Source organism: Dama dama, chromosome 17 (genome assembly GCF_033118175.1).
Source record: "Dama dama isolate Ldn47 chromosome 17, ASM3311817v1, whole genome shotgun sequence".
NCBI classification, from domain to species: domain Eukaryota; kingdom Metazoa; phylum Chordata; class Mammalia; order Artiodactyla; family Cervidae; genus Dama; species Dama dama.
The window spans coordinates 67180249-67205289 of record NC_083697.1 but is presented as its reverse complement, the minus strand read 5'-3'; the positions used below and the strand labels follow the sequence as shown (position 1 = coordinate 67205289).

The window sequence follows — 25041 nt, the reverse complement described above, 5'->3', positions numbered from 1 at the left end:
TTGACCAATTGTTACAATTTGCCTGCAACTGTCCCAGTTTGTCCAGGACTTTCCTGGTTTTAGCACCAACTGTCCTAAATCCCCAGAAAACTCTTCATCACAAGCAAACTAGTGGAGTTGACTCTACCTTCATGACCAAACCTAATGACCCTCTTACCTTCTCTATTTCATCACCCACTTACTTGAATGCAGACTAGAATGTGTAACTCTCCAAAACTGCCACAGCACTGAATGCTTAAAAACCCTTGTCTCTACCAGCATTTTAAAAACATATAGCAACTTTCACGCTTCTTTATTCTAAAAAAGTCTCATATCTATTTACGCCTTCCTTTTACCAGGTCCTTTTCGGTACGCCACACCAACCTAGAGCCTGCTTTTCTACCACCTGGACTCCCAACAGGACTCACCGATGCACTGCCAGAACCAGGCAGGGTCTCTCGCAACTCTGGTTTTTGGGTGAATTCAGCCAATGAGCCTCAGACATGATATCAGAGGGTAGGAGGAGCGCGAGATGAGGAATTTACTTTCCTGTCTCTTTCCGCTATCAAAGGCCACATTCTCTAATAACTAAGCTCCCACTATCCTCTCTTCTCTCTGCCTCTGCCTCCTCATCCATGTCTTTGAGTGTTTCATCCTCTTTCTCCGCTCCCTTCTTCGGTCCTTTCACACACAGGGTACAAAACAAGTCCCTGCTGTTAATAGACATTGGGAGCTTTTCCACGCTCTGGTAATTCTCCAAATATTCAGATATAAACTCTTACCTCCTTTAGGAATATTATTTTCTATTTTTTACTAGTATCTGACCACAACATGCATCTTTTCCAAATCTATAAATCCTGTTAGCTTTACTTCCTTCCAAATCCAATTTGAGAATTCATTATTTCAACCTCTGTATCACCATCTAACTATCCTAGTCTTCCTGGCTGTGCCCATTTAGCAATTTCTCTACACTTCATCATGCCAATAATATTCTTCTTTTTAACTGTTATCCTAGTGGTTGAACGCAGAGGGCAAAGTCACACATTCAAGCAGATTAGTAACTCAAAGGAAAGAGACAAGTATGTGTGGAGTCACTGGGTTGGAGACCTGAGGAGATTAAAGGAAGAGGCAGGATAGCCTTGTCCCTGTCTCTCTCTTAGAATAAAACTCAAACCAACAAAATCAAGTGCAGGGAACCATCCTGAAGCCCATTTATGAAAATAGTGAGCAATATCATGGACAGTCCAGAAGAAAAAACAACTTAATATTAAGCTCCTAAATATTGCACTTTAGCTGCTTAAATATCAACAGCTTGTGGGCAGGAACCTCCTAGAACAGGAGGCCTTGCTAATCCCTTAGGTGGGATTTGATAGTGCAAAAGAAAAAAAATAGTAGGAAGAGAGAAGGAGAGGCAGATAGAGCCTGGAGGGATTATTCAGAATCTGGCATCAACTTCTAACTCCAGATCATATTTTTATTCTTGAAGCAGCTTATAAATCACAGAAGATTTAAGAAGAAGAGAGTTAAAGACACTGACAGACATTAAATTTAACTTATTCCAAAAAAGAGCATAAAAATCTTGCAAAAATATTATGTTTGAGGAACTAGAGTAAAACAATTCCCTCTCAAATTACAGTAGTCAGACCATGAGCAGTTCCATGGAAACCATCCCCTTTATTGATTCAGGGATGTCTTTGAACAAAGGCACCTGTATCCGTAGTATTTGGGGATTTCATCCCAAGTCACTGTTAGTTGAGGTTACTCCCACTGGCTGTGATCTGATCATCATATTAGTAATATGAAGTAAGTTTATTTCTCTTAGCTAACCCCAGGCAGGAACACACAAGTCACTGCATTTACTGAAAAACAAAAGCTTCAGGAACCAAGAACCCCGAGAGCTATGTGTACTAGAAACCTTTTTAGTGTGGTTCCTATTTAGATTTCAGCAAGGAGAGGTACTTGTTAGAAAGAAATAAGCTAATGTCCTTCTTCTGCATGGTCAGATCAGACATGGGGGCTTTGCTGGTAGGAAGTTTTGCTAAAGCACCCACTGTTCTCCCGTAAATCACCCATCTTGGTATTAAATGCTGCTGGGCCCTTCATGGACTGGGTTTCTGGATTTCCTGAGCCAGATAACAAGAGTAACACGTGGATTCATAGAAACTACAGAGGCTGTTAGAGTGATGGCTCTCCCTGACATTTACTCCTCCAATTTTCCGATAATTTTAAAGTAGTTTCTCCCAGTATTAAAATACTCGTTTTCCAAATACTTATTTTTTTCTGACCAAAATTTTGAGAGGGATGAGGTATCTTTCCTCTCATCACACAGCCAGTCAAACTCTTATTCCATAAAACATAATTACTAATACCATATACTAAAGGCCCTTGCCTGGTGGCTCAGATGGTAAAGAATCTGCCTGCAATTCAGGAGACCCAGATTGGATCCCTGAGTTGGGCAGATCCCCTGGAGAAGGAAATTGCAGCCCACTCCAGTAGTCTTGCCTGGAGAACCCCATAGACAGAGAAGCCTGGCAGGTTGCAGTCCGTGGGGTCACAAAGAGTCAGACATGGCTGAGTGACTAACGCTTTCATATACTAAAGGCACATATAATACTGTATACCATATACATTTATGTATATAGTATAAGTACTATACACTAACACAGTATACCTCTGTCTCGTCACATGGTAGGAGTGGAAAGGAACAGATTCAGAGGAAAAGTGGAACAAAGAAGGCAGAGCAGTTAACTGCCGCACACTCCCTACAAGTAGATTGACCATCAAAGATTAAGAATGAGCAGGAGAACGCAAAAATCATTAAAACTCAGGCAAAACTGAAACAGATCTCAAAAAGACTACAGAAAGCAACTACTGGCCAAGAGAAACTTGTTCTCTGGAACCTCTCCTTGGGCAGCTGCCCAGCACTGGAGCAGCGAGTGGCCACAGGAGATGAGCCGACTCCATCGTCAGGAGTGGCGGCTGTGCTCTGCTGGACCAGCCGTGAGCAGATGTCCCACGCCCTAGGTCAGAGGAGCCCCAATAAGACGGTAGGTGCCGGCTGGGAAGAGATACCCCACATCCAAGGGCAAAGGAGAAGCTTCAGCAAGATGGTAGGAGGGGCGAATTCATGTTTAAAATCAAACCCCACTCCCGCCAGAGACGCTCAGAGGGCTCAAACAAACCTTGACACACCAGGACCCGGGGGCCCCACAGAGACCGAGACAGAACTGTGTTTGGGCGTCTCCTGCGGAGGTCCGGGTCAGCAGTGGATTGCCGCAGGGACAGGGGCCCTGGGTGCAGCAGACTTGGGTATGGAACAAGCCCTCTTGGAGGAGGCCACCATTAACCCCACCATAGAGCTGCCAGAACTTACATAGGATTGGGAAACAGACTCTTGGCGGGCACAGACAGAACCTTGTGCACCAGGACCAAGGAGAAAGGAGCAGTGACCCCACAGGAGACTGACCCAGCCTTGCCTGGGAGTGTCCAGGGGTCTCCAGCGGAGGTGTGGGTCAGCGGTGGCCTGCTGCAGGGTCAGGGGCACTGAGTGTAGCAGTGTATGCATGGGACCTTTTGAAGGAGGTCAGCATTATCTTCATCACCTCCACCATAGTTTGGCCTCAAGTCAAATAACAGGAAGCCCCACCCATCAACAGAAAATTGGATTAAAGATTTACTGAGCATGGCCCTGCCCATCAGAACAAGACCCAGTTTCCCTCTCAGTCAGTCTCCCCCATCAGGAAGCTTCCATAAGCCTCTTATCCTTCTCCATCAGAGGGCAGACAGAATGAAAACCACAGTCACAGAAAACTAACCAATCTGATCATTTGGACCACAGCCTTGTCTAACTCAGTGAAACTATGAGCCATGCCGTGTAGGGCCACCCAAGATGGACAGGTCATGGTGGAGAGGGCTGACAAAACGTGGTGCACTGGAGAAGGGAATGGCAAACCACTTCAGTATTCTTGCCTTGAGAACCCCATGAACAGTATGAAAAGGCAAAAAAATAGGACACTGAAAGATGAACTCCCCAGGTCAGTAGGTGCCCAATATGCTACTGGAGATCACTGCAAATGGTGACTGCAGCCATGAAATTAAAAGAAGCTTACTCCTTGGAAGGAAAGTTATGACCAACCTAGACACCATATTAAAAAGCAGAGACATTACTTTGCCAACAAAGGTCCGTCTAGTCAAGGCTATGGTTTTTTCAGTGGTCATGTATGGATGTGAGAGTTGGACCATAAAGAAAGCTGATTGTTGAAGAATTGATGCTTTTGAACTGTGGTGTTGAAGAAGACTCTTGAGAGTCCCTTGGACTGCAAGGAGATCCAACAAGCCCATCCTAAAGGAAATCAATCCTGAATATTCATTGAAAGGACTGATGTTGAAGCTGAAACTCCAATACTTTGGCCACCTAATGTGAAGAGCTGACTCATTGGAAAAGACCTTGATACTGGGAAAGACTGAAGACGGGAGAAGAAGAGGATGACAGAGGATGAGATGGTTGGATGGCATCACCAACTCAATGGACTTGAGTTTGGGTAAACTCCGGGAGTTGGTGATGGACAGGGAGGCCTGGTGTGCTGCGGTCCATGGGGTCGCAAAGAGTCAGACACGACTGAGTGATGAACTGAACTGAACTGAGGACTACTCTTGCTCTAAGGTTCAAGTATGGGTCATTTGCATTCATCAAAATCAGAGTCAACTTCCTCCTTAGAATTTCACGGCTGTTCATCTCAGTGGTCTCTTTCTCACGCTTTTTTGGAAAGCACAGGTGGGTGGTTGAGAAGCTGTGTGTGATGGGGGGTAGGAAGGTATGCCTCACTAGCTACTCAGTTAGATTTCCTTTTATGACTATACAGATATTCTTCAGGTTTAGGAGAAAATAGTAGAGCAAGTATAGTAACTTCTTTGTGGTTTGATTTTTTTTTTCAAGGAAAATAGAGAATTCTATTGATGTATTCAGGGTTCAGTAATAAATACATTTTCTCATTCAAATATATCTGGCAGGAGGACTGTATTATATTCCTAGTAATTGCTGCTTTATATAACTAAAAAATTGAAGGCACTGAACAAATGAGATTTCCAGTCCCTCTGATTGGGACTTACAGGTAATGGAAGCTATCAGAGATGAGTCTCGATTTCCTTTTCTGATAATTAGCCTTGGAGGAGAGGAGCTATTTACAAGAAGTTTTGAATTTCATAGACAGGTGTTGGGGGATGGAAACGTGAGGGAAAGGGAAAATGCTTCTAGTTGAAAAAGTCCGTATCAGAGATTAGGTTGCTATGATGTACATTTGGATAATGCCTTGAGACCCACCTTCAACCCTCTTTTTTTTTTTTTTTTTTTTTTTACCTTCAACCCTCTTAACCTTCCTCAAAAGAGTGAGAACAAAGCGCAGGAAACCAGGGCCCTGTGCAAACACGTCACATGCCATTCACTGCCACCAGCATGTGCCCTGATGGAGAAGCTTCCCACAGTGAGAATCACCTCCCTTAAAGCCAAGAGCAGGAGATACAGCATTGTAGTAACAGTACCCTCATGCTTCCATTTTAGTTTAAATAAATGGGACTCTCTTACTTTTCTGGTGCATGATTTTTAGGATTGCTTAATTCAGTGGAAATATGTAGGTGGATCTGAGAGTACTGAGTTGTTAAATAGCTGTTGAAAGCAAACCAGACCAGGATTCATTCTGTAACATGTTACATTTCTCTCCTCTGGAGTTGTCTCCCCTAAAAAGGTAAATTCCTTTTTATCCAGGTTTTTAACGTAGTATACAAAATAAGGAAAATCTGCAATAATCATCACTTCGTAAGTAACTGGTAAAGAAGGAAAAAACACACGATCCTTTCCGACAGGGCAGTGAGAAAGTGGATCCGGGAAGCAAGTAGGGGTAGATATCACGCTTGCCATCGTTCACTCCACCAGAGCTCTGTGCAGGCTGAACTATCTGTTGTGATGTTTTCAGAGAAAAGCTAGGGCTTGACATTATCGCTTGCAGATCATTTCTGTACGCTCCTTGCTGCAGGCTGGTTTTCCAGAAGCAGACACAGAGGAGGGACTCGGTGGCAGGATGACTGTGGCAGTGTGTGGACGGAAAGGATGCAGGATGGAGCAGAGAGAGCAGATGAATAGCAACACAGTCCCTGGAAAAGCCTCAGCTAAGCCCCTGCAGAGCTCAGGAGCAGGTGAACAAGATGGCCAGGCCTTTAGACCCCACCATGGACCACCTCAGACAGTCTGATCCTTGAGGGAGGCACCAGCTGAGGCAAACACTGAAGGGGCTAACAGCTGCAGGCTGTCTGATGACTCTGAGAACAAGTCCCACCTTGAGGGAGATCTGGCCAGTGCATTTCCGTCTCACCACAGTCTCTTGCATGTATTAATCGTTGATGATGTTCAACAGAAATGAGAATTCAGTGAGAGACACTTCTAGGTATTTTCTACCCTCAACTTCAGAATCATTTATCTAGTTTGACCTCAAGTAATAAAAAAAGGACATCTAAGCTCAATGACCATGAACGGTTTCAATTTTCCGTGTTGTTACCCTTATAATTTGAGTACACAAATTAATTAAAATAATATAACTGTCCAACCAAATGGGACTTCCAAGCATAACTTTGACATTCAAAAATAAGTTTAATTTTACTAGATAGCTTCTCTAGTATCAGCTCTTGACTTCATATGGTTTCACTGGATCTACTCTTGGCTTTGAAACCTAGATTTGATTTATCGGGCCTGTCAAGTCAAAGAAATATTTCTCTTTTCAAAAATGGCTCTGTCCGGAATGATGTGTAGAGCACAGTTTATGGGGAAACGTCATCAGCTGTGGTCATTGCTGATGCTAACACTGAAGGACGCTGTGTACTGAGGGTTCCTCGGGTGGAGCTTATCCACTTCAAAAGCCGGCAGAATGCAGAGTCTGTGCTCACGGGCTTCAGTAATTGTGCAACCAACAGCAGCCTGGAAGGTCACCCTCTGAAAAGAGCCAGAGGGCTTCAATAGTGTCTTTTTAGTGGCCTTTTTAACTAGGATTTTTGATCGCGTGGTTTCAACATAAAATGGGTTTGTGTGTGAGTTTAACAGAATGGCTAGATCTCTTTCTTTATTAAGTTTTTATATGGGTCAGAAAGTTAGATTGTTTTGGCTATTACTTCCCTTTATTATTTATTTACTTTTGTTCAGAACACTCTACTTTGAATTTTTCCATTTGAAAGAGAGTTTCAACTTTTCCAGAAACCTGTCAGTGCACCGTAATACTGTGCGAGGTGTGATTTTGTGAGTTTTATTTTCTTTTAACTTTCTCAATTCCATTCCAATTACCTCTGCCTGGTAGGATCTTAAAAAATAGACATTGTTATAACCCAGGGTCTGATTTATATCCTACTGATTAGAGTATGACTCATCTTGGGATTTTCCCAACATCTGTCGTATTCCCATAGTGATGTGATGCTTCATTTCAGAAATGAACACTCTTCGTATAATTCATTTCCTAAAATATCTAGCCCAATTCACTCTTTGCACATTTGATATAGAGTGCTTAAGGACTAAGAAGAAACCATTTTTAATCAAATCTAAGATGCCTTGACTCTAACATGAAAACCAATTTCAGAGATACTAGTATGTGAAAAACTGATGATAGGTTGTATTATGAAACACTTGCTGCCCCTGAGAATCATATTTTTCCTCAATAGATTTTAATTAGTGGACTTGTTACATGAAGTTTTATATACACAATCTTTGATTTACTGCTACATATAGCAAACTCTGACAGGGATAGAACAAGCTAAGAGTGGCCCTGAAATGAGCAGATAAACCAATTGCCACAGCCAGTCATGAGCGCAATCAGAGCTTCAGGAGAATCCAGCTACACAAATTCCCAAAACGGGGCAACACTAAGCCAACACTGGGGTTATGAGTAAGAAATGAAGTGACGACATTGAGTCTGGTGACAAAAATAGAGTACTGAGACACAAGATACAGAGCTGAACATTTAAACGGCCAGAGGTTTCAGGAAATCAGGATTGGTTTTTGGCATTAAGGAGGGCTTCAAAGGAGTTACTGCTTTCATAGAGATATCAACTCACCTTCTTAAGAACAAGCAGAAACAGTGAGACAGACAGATGGATTCTCATACTGAATATTTAATTTACCCATAAAAAACCACATTGTTTTGAATGGACTATAATTACTTTAAGTAAAACATATCACTCCTAGTGAATAGAAATACTCCTCTCCTTCCACCTGGAATATTTGGCACAGGTCTATAGAGAAATCCTGGAGAAGTACTGGCAACTTCCACTACTCTTGCCTGGAAAATCCCACGGACCGAGGAGCCTGGAGGCTATAGTCCATGGGGCCGCAAAGAGTCGGACATGACTGAGTGGCTTCACTTACTCACTTACTTACTGACAGAGAAATCCACATGTCTATTTTGGATTTCTTTCATGAATCAAAACATCTCATGGACTTCATTGTACTGGACTCTGGAAGAGCAATAGTTCTAGCTTCCGAGAATGAGGCTCTGTCTCCTCACTGCCAGACCCCACATCACAAGTGAGTAAGTTGTTCTCTGGGACAGAACCATGGTGTCCTTGGCATATGAATTCTGACAATCATTTTCTATCATGAAGTGTACATGTAAGAAGATATGGCAGTGTTTGCAATGTTATTGAGTCATTCCACAGTTTAGAACTATGAACAAACATAAAGAAAAATAAACATTTTTATCATATATACCATGAGTAGCACCAAGAGCCACAGAAATTTCTCCATATCCAATTATTTGGAGTCATTTAAGCAATGACTATACATCTAAGCTTTCCTGGTGGCTCAATGGCAAAGAATCAGCTTGCCAAGCAGAAGATACAGGTTCAATCCCTGAGTCAGGAAGATCCCTTGTAGGAGGAAATGGCAAGCCACTCCAGTATTCTTGCCTGGGCAATCCCATGGAGAGAGGAGTCTGAAGGGCTACAGCCTATGGGGTCACAGAAGAGCCAGTCACAACTTTGCAACTAAACAACAACAATGTGTATCTAGGCAAAGATGATTTGAACTTTTCAAAATTTAAGGAAGGCCCAGAATTCTACCCTACTAGCTAGCTGGTAAAGAATCCACCTGCAATGCAGGAGACCCCAGTTCGATTCCTGGGTTGGGAAGATCTGCTGGAGAAGAGATAAGCTACCCACTCCAGTATTCTGGCCTGGAGAACTGAATGGACTGTGTACAGCCCACGGGGTCGCCAAGAGTAGGACACGACTGAGTGACACTCGCTTTCACTTTGAGAAGTCTACAATAACAAAATAGATAACTTATCAAAATCAGTTATATTTACCTATCAATATCAAATGGAAAGAAAACGTTTAAGATAAATTACATGAAGCATATTCTTTAACTTTAAATCAGGTTGGAGGACAAAAATATAAAATATCAATTTAGCAACTGATAAGAAAGACATTAACAGGCTATAGTATAAAACAGAAATGTAATTAAATCCTCAGCAGGGACAACTGAAGCCTTTTTTTTTTTTTACTGTTCTTTGATAATGATGTGTGCCTCAAAATAATTCTGGAAAAGCACTGAAGAGAAGTCAAGAGAGAACAAAATCATGGGAGCTATTTGCATATTAAACGAAATGAGCAACAGTGACTGAAGAATCGCCTTTGGTGACCTCTAATGACTAGTTCCGATGTCCACAAGAGTCATCTTCATAGAGATAAGTGAAGAAATACAAAGAAAATATAGTCTTTTAAAAGAGGAACTAAAAGAAAATTTAATTGGCAATATTTAAAAATGTATCCCTTCTCACAGACCTCCCCTTTTATTTGATTTGTTTTCCAATATTCCCATATAAATAGAAAAAGTGAGTTATATTTTCTATTATGCTACTGTTTCCATCAATATCTTGTGTAGCATTTACTGCTTTGACATTGCAATTTTATCTCTGAGCATATGAAGGAGAAAATAAAATATGGCAACACATTATTTTAAAGCCAGCACTTAAAGGGCTACAAATGCAGCATATCTCTTGTGGCAAAAGGGAAAGAATTGCCATAAAATGGTTCACATTTACTTTGCTGCTTTTCTGTCCTAAGTAGGTCCAAAAATTTTTGTAAATGAAATTAAAATGATTATCCCTAGGATTTTTGTTAATAAACCATCTTCATTATTTAATATTTGCTCTTGGTGCTAAACTGATGCTAGGTTTGACAAGTTGATGCATTTTCTAAACTTACTGACAGATAATTAGATCCACTAGGCTGTAAATCTTCCTATGACAGAGATTCTACCTAATCTCAACCAATATTTAAACCAATATATCCTTCTCTCTATAGAGTTTATCAACATACAGTGAACTCAAATGTTGATAGAGAAGGAATTTGGGGTCAGTCATAATGATGGTGACAACAGTGTGTTTACTCAGAAAGAATTCAGCCCTTTTATTTATATTTAGCTACTCTAATTAAGGCTATATATTTAAGATATTTTATGTCATTTGGTGTATTGTCTAAAGAAGGGCAAAACCAAAGAATGTTCAAACTACCACACAATTGAACTCATTTCATATGCTAGCAAGGTAATGCTCAAAATCCTTCAAGCAAGGCTTCAACAGTACATGAACCGAGAACTTCCAGATATAGAAGTTGGATTTAGAAAAGGCTGAGGAACCAGAGATCAAATTGCCAACATCCACTGGATCATGGAAAAAGCAAGGGAATTGCAGAAAAACTTCTGCTTCACTGACTATGCTAAAGCCTTTGACTGTGTGGATCATAAGAAAGTGTGGACAATTCCTAAAGAGAAGGGACTATCAGTCCACCTCACCAGCCTCCTGAGAAATTTTTGTGTAGGTCAAGAAGCAACAGTTAGAACCAAACATGGAACAATGAACTATTTCGAAATTGAAAAAGGAGTACATCAAGGTTGTAGATTGTCACCCTGCTTATTTAACTTACATGCAGAGTACATCATGCAAAAGCTTGGGCTAGATGAAGCACAAGCTGGAATCAAGATTATTGGGAGAAATATCAATAACCTCAGATATTCAGATGACACCTTCCTAATAGCAGAATGTGAAGAGGAACCAAAGAACCTCTTGATGAAGGTGAAAGAGGAAAGTGAAAAAGCTGGCTTAAAACTCAACATTCAAAAAGCCAAGATCATGTCATCTGGCCCAATCACTTCATGGCAAATAGATGGGGAAACAATGGAAACAGTGACAGACTTTATTTTCTTGGGCTCCAAAATCACTGAGGACAGTGACTGCAGCCATGAAATTAAAAGATATTTGCTCTTTGGAAGAAAAGCTATGACAAACCTAGACAGCATACTAAAAAGCAGAGACATCACTTTGCTGACAAAGGTCCATATTGTCAAAGCTATGGTTTTCCCAGTAGTCATGTACAAATGTGAGGGTTAGACCATAAGAAGGCTGAGTGCTGAAGAACCGATGCTTTCAAACTGTGGTACTGAAGAAGATGCTTGAGAAATTCATGGACAGCAAGGAGATCAAACCAGTCAATCCTAAAGGAAATCAACCCTGGATATTCATTGGAGGGACTGATGCTGACGCTGAAGTTCCAATACTTTGGCCACCTGGTGTGAAGAGCCGAATCCACTTTAATAAAAGTTATGTGAATCTCTCTCTCTCTCTCTCTCTGACATTCACTGTGGCTATAACTTTTGTAGTTTGAGGGTTTGAGTTACAGCAGCAAAACCAGCACACATTTCTCTTCCTTCACAATTTCACAAGTACAAGATTCGTTCTTACTGTAGATCATAGCAACCTCAGCATAGGAGTTTTTTCTTTCCTCATTAAGTCAAGAACCTTTATCTTTTCACTTAAAGGAAGCACCCTACACCTTATTTTAGGCATACTTGAGTTGCCAGCATCAGTACTCTCCTGCTTTGGGGACATTACTAAGCAAAATAAGGGTTATTTGAACACAAGCACCTGCAATGTCATGACAGTCAATCTGACAACCAAGATGGGTAAGTAACTGATGCCAACAGGCAGGATATATGGGAAAAAAGGGTAATTCACATCCCAGGTAGGATGGTGCAGGACATGAGATTTCATCACACTACCAAGAATGGCACACTTATGAATTGTTATTTCTGGAACTTTCCATATAATATTTTCAGGTCACAGTTGACCATTGGCAACTGAAACCAGAAAAACAAAACTGCAGTTTTTCTTGGAGGTCGATAGTGTCTGTAGTGTCTGTAGACCTGAAACCCACATTTTCAGTGAAATTTATGCCAATGGCTCTTCCACCTTGGGTGGCACGTCCCTAGCAAGGAAAATTCTGCCAGTAACTATGCTTAAGGGCACTGCACCATTGGCAGGGAAATCATTGACTTAAATCTTGGACAGAATTCACAAGTTGGCCAATAACTTCAGAGTTCTTTAAAAAAAAAAAAATTGGTTTTCCATATCTTTGTTGGAGAAACAGATTCTGGGTTTACCTCCTACTTAGAGAAAGTCAGTTCAATAAGGCAAGAAGTCCAGGTTCACATTCTCCATTTTCCTAGACCCTATAGCTGTAACCCAATTCTGTGTTCTTGTAACTCCATCCTCACCATGCATAACACCCTGGAAATGATTTGGTGCCTTTCTAATAGAAATGGATACATAGATAGATAGAGAGATGGATGATTAGCAATATTGGATCTATTCAAGTAGATAAAGAAAAATATTATATGTTAGCAATATGATAACTGACATTTAAAACTTTAACAGAGGGAAAATATAAGATAAATAGAGATGAAGACAAAATTATCATTCTCTAAGACAAAGCTGAGGTGATCTCTCAGAATACCAAAACTAAGGTATGTTAGACCCTATAATGGTGGGGCTCTGAATTTTGCCCCTTTCCTATTGTATTCACAAAGCCTAGAGTTCAATATTTACTTAGAAGATATTCAATAAGCTTTTATTGATATATTAATGAATTAATGAATAATTATAAAGCAAAAAGACAAAAACTATGTGAATTAATAAGGTAAGGAGCCAGGGAGATTCAATATAGGAAGGAAAATATCTAAGAGGACTGTAAAAAAGAGGACATAAAGTGAGAAGAGGAGAAACATTTTTAAAAATATGTATTTCCTGAGCTAAAGGAAAATATAACATCCAGAATGAGTCTACTTTATGCCAAAAAAAAGAGAAAAGAATGAAAAGTTAATCCAAATGGATGCAAATCCCAGTAGAATTTCAACTCCCAAATAAAAAGAATATACTTAAAATATTTAGAAAACAAGTTTAACTACAATAGAAAAAGAATCTTGTATCAGGCTTCTCATTAACTATATTGAAGGTAAGGAAACAATAGAACAAAGACTTTAGAATTTCTGAGGGAAATTACTTTGAAATTGCAATTCCATATCCAGTCAACATAGCAATCAAATTTAAAAAGAAATTAAAAATCACTTTCAGACCTTCAAGATTAAGAATGATTATCTGCTTGCAGGCATCTTACAAAAAACTTGAGTTTGTATTATGGAAAAGTAAAAAAAAAAAAAATCAAGATAGAGAAGCATTTTTGGATTCATTGAAATTAAGCAATGTAATCTGCCATATGCAAATATAAGGGGAAAACGTGGAAGCAGTGACAGATTTTCTTTTCTTGAGCTCCAAAATCACCGTGGACGGCGACTGTGGCCATGAAGTTAAAAGACACTTGCTCTTTAGAAGGAAAGCTATGACAAACCTATACAGTGTATTAAAAAGCAAAGATATCACTTTTCCAACAATGGTGAATACAGGCAAAGCTGTGGTTTTTCCAGTAGCCATGTATGGAAGTAAGAGTTGGATTATTGAAAAGGGCTGAGTGCCGAAGAATTGAAACTTTCGAATTATGGTGCTGGAGAAGAGTCTTGAGAGTCCCTTGGACTGCAAGGAGGTCAAAACAGTCAATTTAAAGAAAATCAACCCTGAATATTCATTGGAAGGACTGATGCTAAAGTAGAAGCTCCAATACTTTGGCCACCTGATGTGAAGAACTGACTCATTGGAAAAGACCCTGATGCTGGGAGAGACTGAAGGAAAGGAGAAAGAGGTGGCACAATATGAGATGGTTAGATAACATCACCAACTCAGTGGACATGAATTTGAGCAAACTCAGAGATAGTAAAGGACAGGGAAGCCTGGCCTACTGCAGTCCATGGGGCTGCAAAGAGTCAGACCCGATTTAGCAACTGAACACACATACACACACACAATGCAATCTCTATGTAATCAGTTCAAATGAAAACAGGAAGAGGATTCTGTAAAAAACTTCCTTAAGAAGATAAATTCCATGCAATAATCCGTATTATGATTTTGAAAGATTTTACCAATGTGATTAAACTTATGGGGATGTATTGCTGCCTGTAATAAATCCAATTAGAAACTCTTCAGAGAACAAAAAGCTGAATAAGAAACTCATAGACTATATATTGAACACTAAAATATAATATGATTTTGAGTGTTAAGAACTTGGAATATTATCTTTTTGTGTGGCAGTTTCAATTATATAGGATTGCATCTGTTTGTCAATGGGTCCCATTACAGCACTTTGACTGAAATAAAATTTATTTGTTTTTAATATTGTTTATGCATAATACTCATCACATTTACATAATGTTACTGTTTTATGAGGTTGATCTGTATTCAATTTTTAAATGAACTATTAGCAAAAACACACAAAACACAGACAATAACATAAAAATTTTAAAAATGAAATAGACTATAAGTTGGCAAAAATCAAATAACTGTTGGCAGAATTTGGGCTTCCCTGGTAGCTCATTTGGTAAAGAATCTGCCTGCAATGCTGGAGACCCCAGCTCAATTCCTGGGTCAGGAAAATCCCCTGGAAAAGGGATAGGCCAGGCACCCCAGGACTCTTGGGCTTCCTGGTGGCTCAGATGGTAAAGAGTCCACCTGCAATGCGGGAGACCTGGGTTCAGTCCCTCGGTCGGGAAGATCCCCTGGAGAAGGGAACAGCTACCCACTCCACTGTTCTGGCCTGGAGAATTCCATGGACAGAGGAGCCTGGCAGGTTATAGAGTCCATGGGGTCACAAAGAGTCAAGACACAAGTGAGTGACTTTTTCACTTGACAGAATTCAGGAAATGGAAAGGGCAAGGACAATTAAAGAAAAATGTAAGTGTACTATGTTTTTATCTTGTATAAAGTGAGGCCAACATGTGCTCAGAAGTTACATGGATGAAGGAAATTTTGTGGAAGAATGTTATTTCAGGTCATAAATCTAATAGTAGAGTAATATAAACAATAACTGGGGAGCAGAAAGGGGGAAAAGTGGGAGTTAGTATGATGGATACTATTGAAAGTTAGTAAGTGGAGAAACAGAAATAACATAATTATATAGCCAGCAATAATCACAGATTAGCTGAAAACAAAAATTCTTTAAGTTGGTTACAATTGCAGATTGCAGCTAGAAGTGAGGACAGAGGAAGGAAGAAACTCATATTTTGAAAACTTCCTTTTAAATTATCTTTTGATATAGAGATACAGACAGAGATAGAGAGATGGGGGAATACAGACACAGAAGTTCTGTTTTCTCTCTGCAGGAAGACAATGATTTCTCTTAAAGTTATCTTCACACCCACATCACCACTTCTCTACAGTCCAAATTAATTAAAATAGCAATTCCTCTTGGCTATTATTATATTATCCTATTCTTTATCTAATTATATCCTGAAAATCTTTTATGCACACTCTCTCCATTAACATGCCCATTCTATTCTTAACTATTATCCTCATCCTATAATTGGTGAAACTTTGTTTCAGATCTTTCAAATAATGTCCCCCAATTATTCAACTTTTCAAAAAATGCTTCTGTCAGAAAGTGATAGACATAGGGCTTGCAAGTGTCATGAACACAAATAGTCAAGCTGGAGTGACCAACATTAACCACACAAATAAATATACAATTAAGAATACAGGTAAGTGATCAAAGGAAAGCAACATGGTTTCATGAATATGTTTCATTACTCCACTTAATCTGCTCTAAGTGGGATAAGTGGAAGTTTAAAAGGCCAAGAGGGAGAGGTGTCCAAGAGAAAAGTAGCGTGGGCAATGGTCCTGAGAGATGGGTGCTGTCTAGTAAATAAACTACTGCTGCAGCCGCTGGAGGTTGCAGGTGACTCACTGGTAAAGAATCTGCCTGCGGAGCGGGAGATGTAGGTTCAATCCCTGGATTGGGAAGATCCCCCAGAGAAGGAAATGGCAAACCACTCCGATATTCTCACGTGGGAAATCCCATGAACAGAAGAGCCTAGCAGGCTACAGTCCATGGGGTCGCAAAGAGCTGGACACGACTTGGTAACCAAACAGCAGCAGGGGCTGGAGCAAACAGCGTGGGGCCCGGGTGGGCGGGCTTGGGGGTGGTGTCGAAAGAGTGGCAGATGGGGTTAGAGGCAGGTGGAGCCAGACTCTGCACGGATCTGTGCACCACATTAAAGACTGACATTATGCTCAGAAGAATAACCATTAAAGAACAAGCAGATATCTGGTTACAGTGTAGAGACTAAGTCAGTATTTGGAGGGCTGTGGTTTCTGTGCAGATACAGTCTCCAAGTCCACTGCTCTTTCCACTAGAACTATTTTTTAAGAGATACCTTCCTACTGAACAAATAAATCTCTTATTGGAATATTTTTCTTTTAGTACAACTATCAGAAAAATTTGAAGAATTGAATACCATTATCATTGGTAAATATTGTCCATAATACTACCTTGAACACAGAAGAAAATCAATAAATGCTGGGTGAAAAAAGGAATATATTGCTTCTATGTAACTTTTAAAATCACTATGCCAAAAGATGCACCCCCTTTACCTCTATGCCCCTTCACAGAATGCAGCCTTGTGGTGGTGAAGGGGCTTGCAGGACCCAATAACGTCATGAGCCATGCCTTGCAGGGCCTCCTAAACGATGCTGCTGTCATTAAAGTGCTGCACTCAATATGCCAGCAAATTTGGAAAATTAACCAGTCCAACCTAAAGGAAAGCAGTCCTGAATATTCACTGGAAGGACTGATGCTGAAGCTGAAACTCCAATACTTTGCCACCTGATGCGAAGAACTGACTCATTTGAAAAGACCCTGATGCTGGGAAAGATTGGGGGCAGGAGAAGGGGACGACGGAGGATGAGATGGTTGGATGGTGTCACCGACTCAATGGACATGTGTTTGAATAGACTCCAGGAGTTGGTGATGGACAGGGAGGCCTGGAGTGCTGCAGTCCATGGGGTCGCAAAGAGTCGGACACGACTGAGCAACTGAACTGAACTGAACTGAACTGACTGAAGCAGTGGCCGCAGGACTGGAAAAGGTCAGCTTTCATTCCAATCACAAAGAAGGACGATGTCAAAGAATGTTCAAGTTACCATACAATTTTGTTCATTTCCCATGTTAGCAAAGTTACTTTCAAAATCCTCCAAGCTACGCTTCAGCAGTACGTGAACTGAGAATTTCCAGATGTACAAGCTGGATTCTGAAGAGGTAGAAGAACTAGGGATCAAATTGCCAAGATTAAATGGATCATGGAGAAAGCAAAGGAATTCCAGGAAAACATCTACTTCTGCTTCACTGACTACACTAAAGCCTCTGATTTTGTGGATCAAAACAAAATGGAAAATTCTTACATGGGAATACCAGACCGACTTACCCGCCTCCTGAGAAATCTACATGCAGGTCTAGAAGCGACATTTAGAGCCAGACATAGAGTAACAGACTGGTTCAAAATTGGGAAAGAGGTCAAACATGGGTATACTGTCATCCTATTTATTTAACACACGCAGAGTGTATGCTGTGAAATGCGGGGCTGAATGGACCACAAGCTGCAATCAAGACTGCTGGGAGAATTATCAACAACCGCAAATGTGTAGATGATATCACTCTAATGGCAGAAATTGAAGAGGAACTAAAGAGCCTCCTGATGAGGTGAAAGATGAGAGTGAAAAAGCTGGTTTGAAACTTAACATTAAAAAAATAAAGATCATAGTATCTAGTCCCATCATCTCTTGGCAAATACAAGGTGAAAATGTGGAAGCAGTGACAGGTTTTCTTTTCTTGGCCTCAAATTCACTGTGATTAATGACTGCAACCATGAAGTTAAAAGATGCTTGCTACTTGGAAGGAAAGCTATGGCAAAACTAGACAGCATATTAAAAAGCAGAGACGTCACTTTGAAAACAAAGGTCCATATAGTCATGTATGGATGTGAGAGTTGGACATAAAAAAGGCTGAGTGCCAAAGAATAGATGCTTTTGAGTTGTGGTGCTGGAAAAGACACGTGAGAGTCCCTTGGACAGCAAGAAGATCAAACCAGTCAGTCCTAAAGGAAATCAACCCTGAATATTCATTGAAAGGACTGATGCTAAACCCAAAGCCCCAGTACCTTGGCCACCTAATAAGGAATGCCAACCCACTGGAAAAGACTCTGATGCTAGGAAAAATGGAGGGCGCACGGTGAAGGAGTAGTGGAGGATGAAATGTTTAGATAGCATCATGGACTCAGTGGACATGAATTTGCGCAAACTCTGGGATACAGTGGAGGAGAGAGGAGTGTCATGTGCTACAGCCCATGGGGTCACAGAAAGTCAGATATGACTTAGCAACTAAACAAAAACATACATCTCTTCGATGTATATTTGCCTTCCATGAACTACCAGTTATTTCTCTTTGCCCCCCTCCTTTCCCAAATAGGGAAAATGTGTCTCGGACATTATCAACCAACAATAGTGAAGAGATTTCTGTAAAATAAACAGGAAGGATTCAGGGAGAAAGGAAGGAGAAGGAAGGGACTCAATTCTCAAATAGTTTATCCAAGAAGGGATTATGTAATTGAAGCGGTTCCATAAACTCTTGTATTAGAGTGAAGAGGTGGGAAAAAGAAATAAAATACTAGAGGCATGAGGGAGTAATAACTAGTGAGCATGGAACGAAATAGAAAACTGAGTTAAGAAGGACCTGTAAGAAGATACACAAAAATAGATGTAAGGCTCATATAGACAATAAAACATGTCCACATGTATGCACATGTGTGTATGGCCACAGATATTTACACAAACCTGCACATATACTGAGTCTGCAATAGTCTGAACACACTCATTACACAGATGAAACAGCCAGGAGCCTAGCTGGATGCAAGAGAAAGCTGGTACTCAAATGTTCACATGTGACCTGTGTGTGCAAGGGTGTTTCAGGCAACTTTCAACACCCACACACCAGCAAATACCAGCAAATACACACCCAGCAAAACTCAGAACATGAGCAAATGGCAGGAGGCAGCATCAGTGCTTTCTCTACTTAGAATACCCTAAAACCCCACATCCACGTCCGACATGGCCCAGTAGTCTGTCAGGCTAGTCCCTGATTCATCATGCTACCTGTGACTCACTTACATGGAATATCAGGTTTAGATACCAATTAATCATTTCAGGGAAGACCCCAACACACTAATCTAGTGGGAAGGGATTCAGGAAGCACCCTATGTGAATATTATGTGATATTCACCTTATGGTAATATTATTCACTTTATGTGAATATTCATATCCTTGCATCTCAGCTGATGGTTTCTTGAACACCCACCTTTTAGTTAACAATGTGCCAGGAACTATTATCCTTATTTTTACCTTCCCACACATAATTGTATCCCTTCTTACCCTAAGCTTGTTTTTTTTCAGGTTGTAAAGATATTAGAACACAATGTCTACTTCTATTAGCTTTGAAGACTAAACTAATAAGATATACTTCCAGCTGAGAAAGTATGTTTTAGAAGCTAGTGTTCACAGTTTATAATAATGAAATTGAGGAGACTGAATCATTTGAAATCGATTTACATGAAAGAAATTCTTTTTTACAAAGGAAAATTCTTGTACATATTAGTATGTAGGACTCTTTCAGCATATGAAACAGTCATACATTTACCAAACACTTTGACTTTGGGGAGCTACTTAATGAAATCTTAATAGTATATAAGACTGAGGCACATTTCGACTTTTACACCTACAGGACTAAATCAAGTTTAAAATGTGATTTAAAGTAACAAATTCTCCACAAACAGGACTCCTATGAATAATAAGCCCAGATTCAGAAGGAATGAAGTCCTTCAGTATTGCGCCTATGATGGCAGGATCTGACAAGAGAGGTAAAAGGTGTTTCTCATGCAGGTCTCCAAGGTCAGGGACCACATGTCTCCCAGAGGAACAAGAGCTACTTGTCTCTGAGACCAAGAAACTACAACAACAAAAGCTTCTTGATTGGGTCATCTGCATAACACACACTATGTACTTTTTTCTTGGGGGTGGGTACCTGTTGAAAGTAGCTATATCAATTAGAAATTTCTGATGGTGAAGAAAAACACCAACCCTGATTTAACTAAGAAGAAAGTTCTCAAAGAACTGAACACAAAGGCTGGGAAAAGAGCAGGAATCAGGGAAGCAATAGAAATTGCTAAACAATCTTCCCATGGATTCCCTAGATGACTTAAACAGATGCTCTTTTGAAACCACGTATTCCCATGCAGGAATGAAATAGCTGGAAGTGATGGCTGGAAGTCCTTGGGTAAGCTGCCTTCCCACTTTGCTAAACCTAAGGGGAGGCAGGTTACTATGGAATCCAGAAAAGCCCTCGTCCCGGAGGAAGGGAGGAGACTCACCAAAACGGAGAGGCTGGAGGAGGAAATATGCTACACAAAAGTGACTGTGGTGTCCAGCCTCCAAAAGGTCCCCTCTAAAACCGCATGCCTGCACAGATCAGGGGTGACCTCTGAGATCAGAAAAATACAGCAAAACTAAAGAAGACTTTTGACTTCCAAGCCATGGCTATAAAAGTCATTGGAACGTTCTCACTGGCCTCTTTGATTATTTACTCTGGAATAATCCAGCTGCATGCTGAGGGCACTCAAGCAGCTCTGAGCAGAGCCCAACATGAAGAGGGGCTGAGCCCTTCTCCCTTCAGCAGCGAGCACTGACTCGCCAGCCACCAGACTGACCCGCAATGGAACCAGACCCCCCGGGTCTAGTCCTGGTTTCAGACCATCTTTACCCCAGTTCACATCTGACTGTGATCTAATGAGAGGGCCTGAACCTGAACCTGCCCAGCCAAACTGTTCCAAATTCCTGATCCATGTAAATGGTCAGTAAGAACCAACAATTATTGCTCTTGTCCATGGAATTCTCTGTCCATGGAACTCCCCAGGCCAGAGTACTGGAATGGGTAGCCTTGGCCTTCTCCAGGGGATCTTCCCAATCCAGGGATCAAATGCAGGTCTCCCACATTGCAGGTGGATTCCTTACCAGCTGAGTCACAAGGGAAGCCCAACCTATATTAAGGAACAACACAAATTTGAGAGCTTTATGAACAAGTCAAACTATTAGGAATTAGAGCAAAGACTTCCTGAATTATGAATGCTCTTTAATTACCTGGAAAATTTTTTAAAATTACCTATTAAATAGTAAAGCAATAGTCTTTAATAATTAATGGCATGGGCTTTCAAACTAGACTGCCCAGATTAATATTCTAGCTACTCTACTGTAAGAGTCTCGGTGAATTACTTATCTCTTTGGGAGATAATACCATTTTCTCTCATTTATAGAACAGAGATATAAAAATGATACTAACTCAAGGGTTAGTTGTGAATATTATATGACATGATTCAATGAAACACTTAGAACTTTGAGTAGCAAGCATATAATTATTTGTATAATATGTATTTATTATAAAATACATACACACATACATATATATATATATACAAGTATTTATATATGCACACATATCTATACAGGCACTGATACATATCTATATACTTTAAACCTGAGAACAACTTTATAGTATAGATACTATTATATTTGCCATTTTACAGATGAAGAAACTAAAGCACAGCTAATAGTGTAAAGCCACGCTTTAAATCCAGACAGTCTGTTACCAGAGTTTGCCCTCTTAACTGTCACAATAAAGAATCCTCTAATTAATTAGGATATGTTTCATAAACACTTGATATTATTGATAAATCATGCTAGCTGATGTTGGAAATAACATATGCATCATATTTTTTTCCTAAGGAGGTATATTTTAGATGAGTAAATGAGATTAACAGAAAATCAAAACTTTGTTAGGAATATTTTGCTTCACAGAAAAGTAAAGTGTTTCATTAATGCAAGTTAATATTTATAAAGTGCTCTCTAAGAACTAGTAATGGGACAATGCTCCACATAAACATACTCTTTACGCACACACACTGCGGGACTCGGATGTAATATGCACACAACATCCTCAGTGTACTTCCCAGTTTCAGCCTTTCCCTCACCGTTAGGTTGTCAGCAGCATTTCTCATTGTTTTCCATGTGCCCTCTCATAAGTTTACTTAACCAACTCCTGATTGTTCTCCTAATTTGCTTTCCACTAAGAAAAGAAATCATCAAGCACAAAAGGTTGGATAGCATACTCAATAATTCACGTCTTCCCAGAACTTCGGAATGTATCCTTATTTGGAAATAAGGTCTTCGCAGTTAAGGTATAAAACGAGGTCACACTGGATTGAGGAAGTCCCTAAATTCCATGACTGGTGACCTTATAAGAAGAGAAAACACAGAGGCACACAAAGAGACATGCAGAGAAGGAGACCCTGCAGACAGAGGCAGAGGCTGGAGCCATAAACCAAAGAATGCCGGCGATTCCAGGGGCTCCCAGACACGGGGAAGAGCGAGAAAGGATTCTTCCCCGGGAGCGCTCACAGAATGCACACACCACCAACACCATGATTTCAGACTTCCCGACTCCAGACTGAGAGGGTAAATGTCTGCTGTCTTAAGTCACCAAATCAAGTGGTAATTTATTAAGGCTGTCATAGGAAATGAATATACCAACATTATAGAAATTGTGTTAAAAACACTCATTAAAATGCAGGTGGGTACTCACATCTCTAAATGTGGGTCAAAAAACCCTTCCTAGGGAAAATATGCATGTTTGAGGGGGGGTGGGTTGAAAATATTTCAGGAGCTCTGGAACCTCTGTTATTCTGAGATGCAAGTCAGAAGCAAGAGACTGGAATTACTGTCAGGACAGAAAAGAGACTTGGAAACCAAGGTTCCCTTCCTTGACTGGTAATAATATAACTAGTCCCTGAGATATCTTAAATTCTAGGGGAAAGTAACTGTATGATTCTACCTGAGAATCTCATTAATTAAAGCAAATACAGGTGATAACCTAAGGTCAGAAGCATAGCAGAGAGAACAGACTGACCCCAGTGGGAGTCTCCGAGCATCATGCATCACGTGAGTCAAAGGTCCACAGAACCACTCTTCTCACTGGTGAATCATGTTTCTCAGCAGCAGTGGGTTAGACCACAGAAGTTAGAGGTGTGCTCTTGGTAACTAGACAGAAAAGGACACTTCACAATCAATATACTTGGAACAAGCTGTGTTCAACACCATATTCTTTGTAATTCACTACTTATTATTAGAAATTTACAAACAGGGGTAGTAAAGTAGCAAGAAAGTCATTACTATGGAACTTGGATATGACTTGACTTCTTTCTATAACAATAACTAATGTTTCTTGCTTCCTGAAATTCTCCAGTTGGCTTTTGATGATTCATAGCATCTCAGTGTAGTATGAGGACAACCAGCTGTTGAATTTATTCCCCAGACTTTGAGCAGAGAAAATCTAGGAAGATGGCTATTGTGCAAATGATACAACACAACAGAAGTGCCAGAAACATTGTGTAAGTATGTGTTAAAAATTAGTTGCTCCTACAGTTACCTTACAACCTTTTTTTTTTTTTTAGTGTAACAGAGGAAGATTGCCTACGCAAATTCTAAACTCTCACAACTACATATTCAAAAAAAAATTCTTAGCTCTTGTCCATTTCCCTTTGAATTGTGATTAGTGGTACTAATTCTAACAATTAAGATATAGTACATCATATATTATAAGGCAATTAAATGTTCCCTCACTTTACCTTTCTGCAGAAAATAAAGCCTCTCCCCTTTAGAATTACTTCAGGGCTTATTGTTGCTCTTATTCTCCACTAGAGGCATTTTAAAATTTTCACATTTTATGTGAAGTTTCAAAAAGAAAAAAAGAAAAAGGAAACCTTCACTGATGGTGGTATATCAATCAAAGAGACACAAGACTGGATTAAAGGGCCTCCCAATGGCCAAAGCTGGAACAATTTGAACAAAATCAATAAAATAGTATTGGATTATACCCCAAAATATAAAATAAATACTTCTGAGTTCACATAGATATAAAGAAATGATTGAATAAATAAATGGGGAAGAAGAGACAAATCTTCCGTGTGGAAGAATTTCAAACAATTTATGTAGATACCGTGTCCTCAAGAAGGTGGAGTATAACTCCCCACTCCGGAAGTGTAGACAGCAATTGTGACCTCCTTTCAACAAACACAGTATGAAAAGAGGAAGAAAAGTAACTTAGCAGTGAGGAAACCTGACAAACAGTATCTAGACAAAGTTAACACTAACCATAGCAAATATTCTTGTCTGGAGAATTTCATGGACAGAGGAGCCTGGCGGGCCACAGTCCATGGGGTTGCAAAGAGTCAGAAATGATTTAGCAAATCAACATTTTCGCCCTAGATATGATGCAATGAGAGCGGTCTTTCACTTCTGTGGTTTTCCTCCCCAAAATGCATAACTCTAGTCTAAGCACGAGAAAAAAGATCAGCCTAACTCAGATTGATGGACAGCCTACAAAATACCTGACCAGTACTTTCAAAACTGTCAAGGTCATTGAAAGCAAAAAGAATCTGAGAAGCTGTCTCAGTCTAGTGAAGCCTAAAGAGACATAACAACGAAATGTTATGTGTATCTTGGATGGAATCCTGGCACAGAAATAAATTTAACATTAAGATATAAGTAACAGAGAAAACCAGATGTGTGGTATATGGGAACTTTATGTATCACCTCTGCAATCTTTTTTATAAATTGAAAACTACTCTAAAATTTTTTATTTAAATATATATAGATAAATTCTTAGTTTCCATTCCCAGTCTCCTAATTATTACTAACCAGCTTCCTCAGGAAGATC

The 25041-nt window shown here is 40.0% G+C and overlaps 1 protein-coding gene across 1 annotated transcript in view; it reads left to right on the top strand.

Moving 5' to 3' along the window:
- The window catches only part of LOC133071567 (uncharacterized), a 30914-nt gene that overhangs the window by 2953 nt on the left and 2920 nt on the right, over positions 1-25041 (top strand). The window contains 5 exon segments of the mRNA XM_061164077.1: positions 339-348; positions 2894-3026; positions 5364-5513; positions 5982-6168; positions 16839-16933. Of these exon segments, the coding sequence (XP_061020060.1) occupies positions 339-348; positions 2894-3026; positions 5364-5513; positions 5982-6168; positions 16839-16933 (575 nt within the window).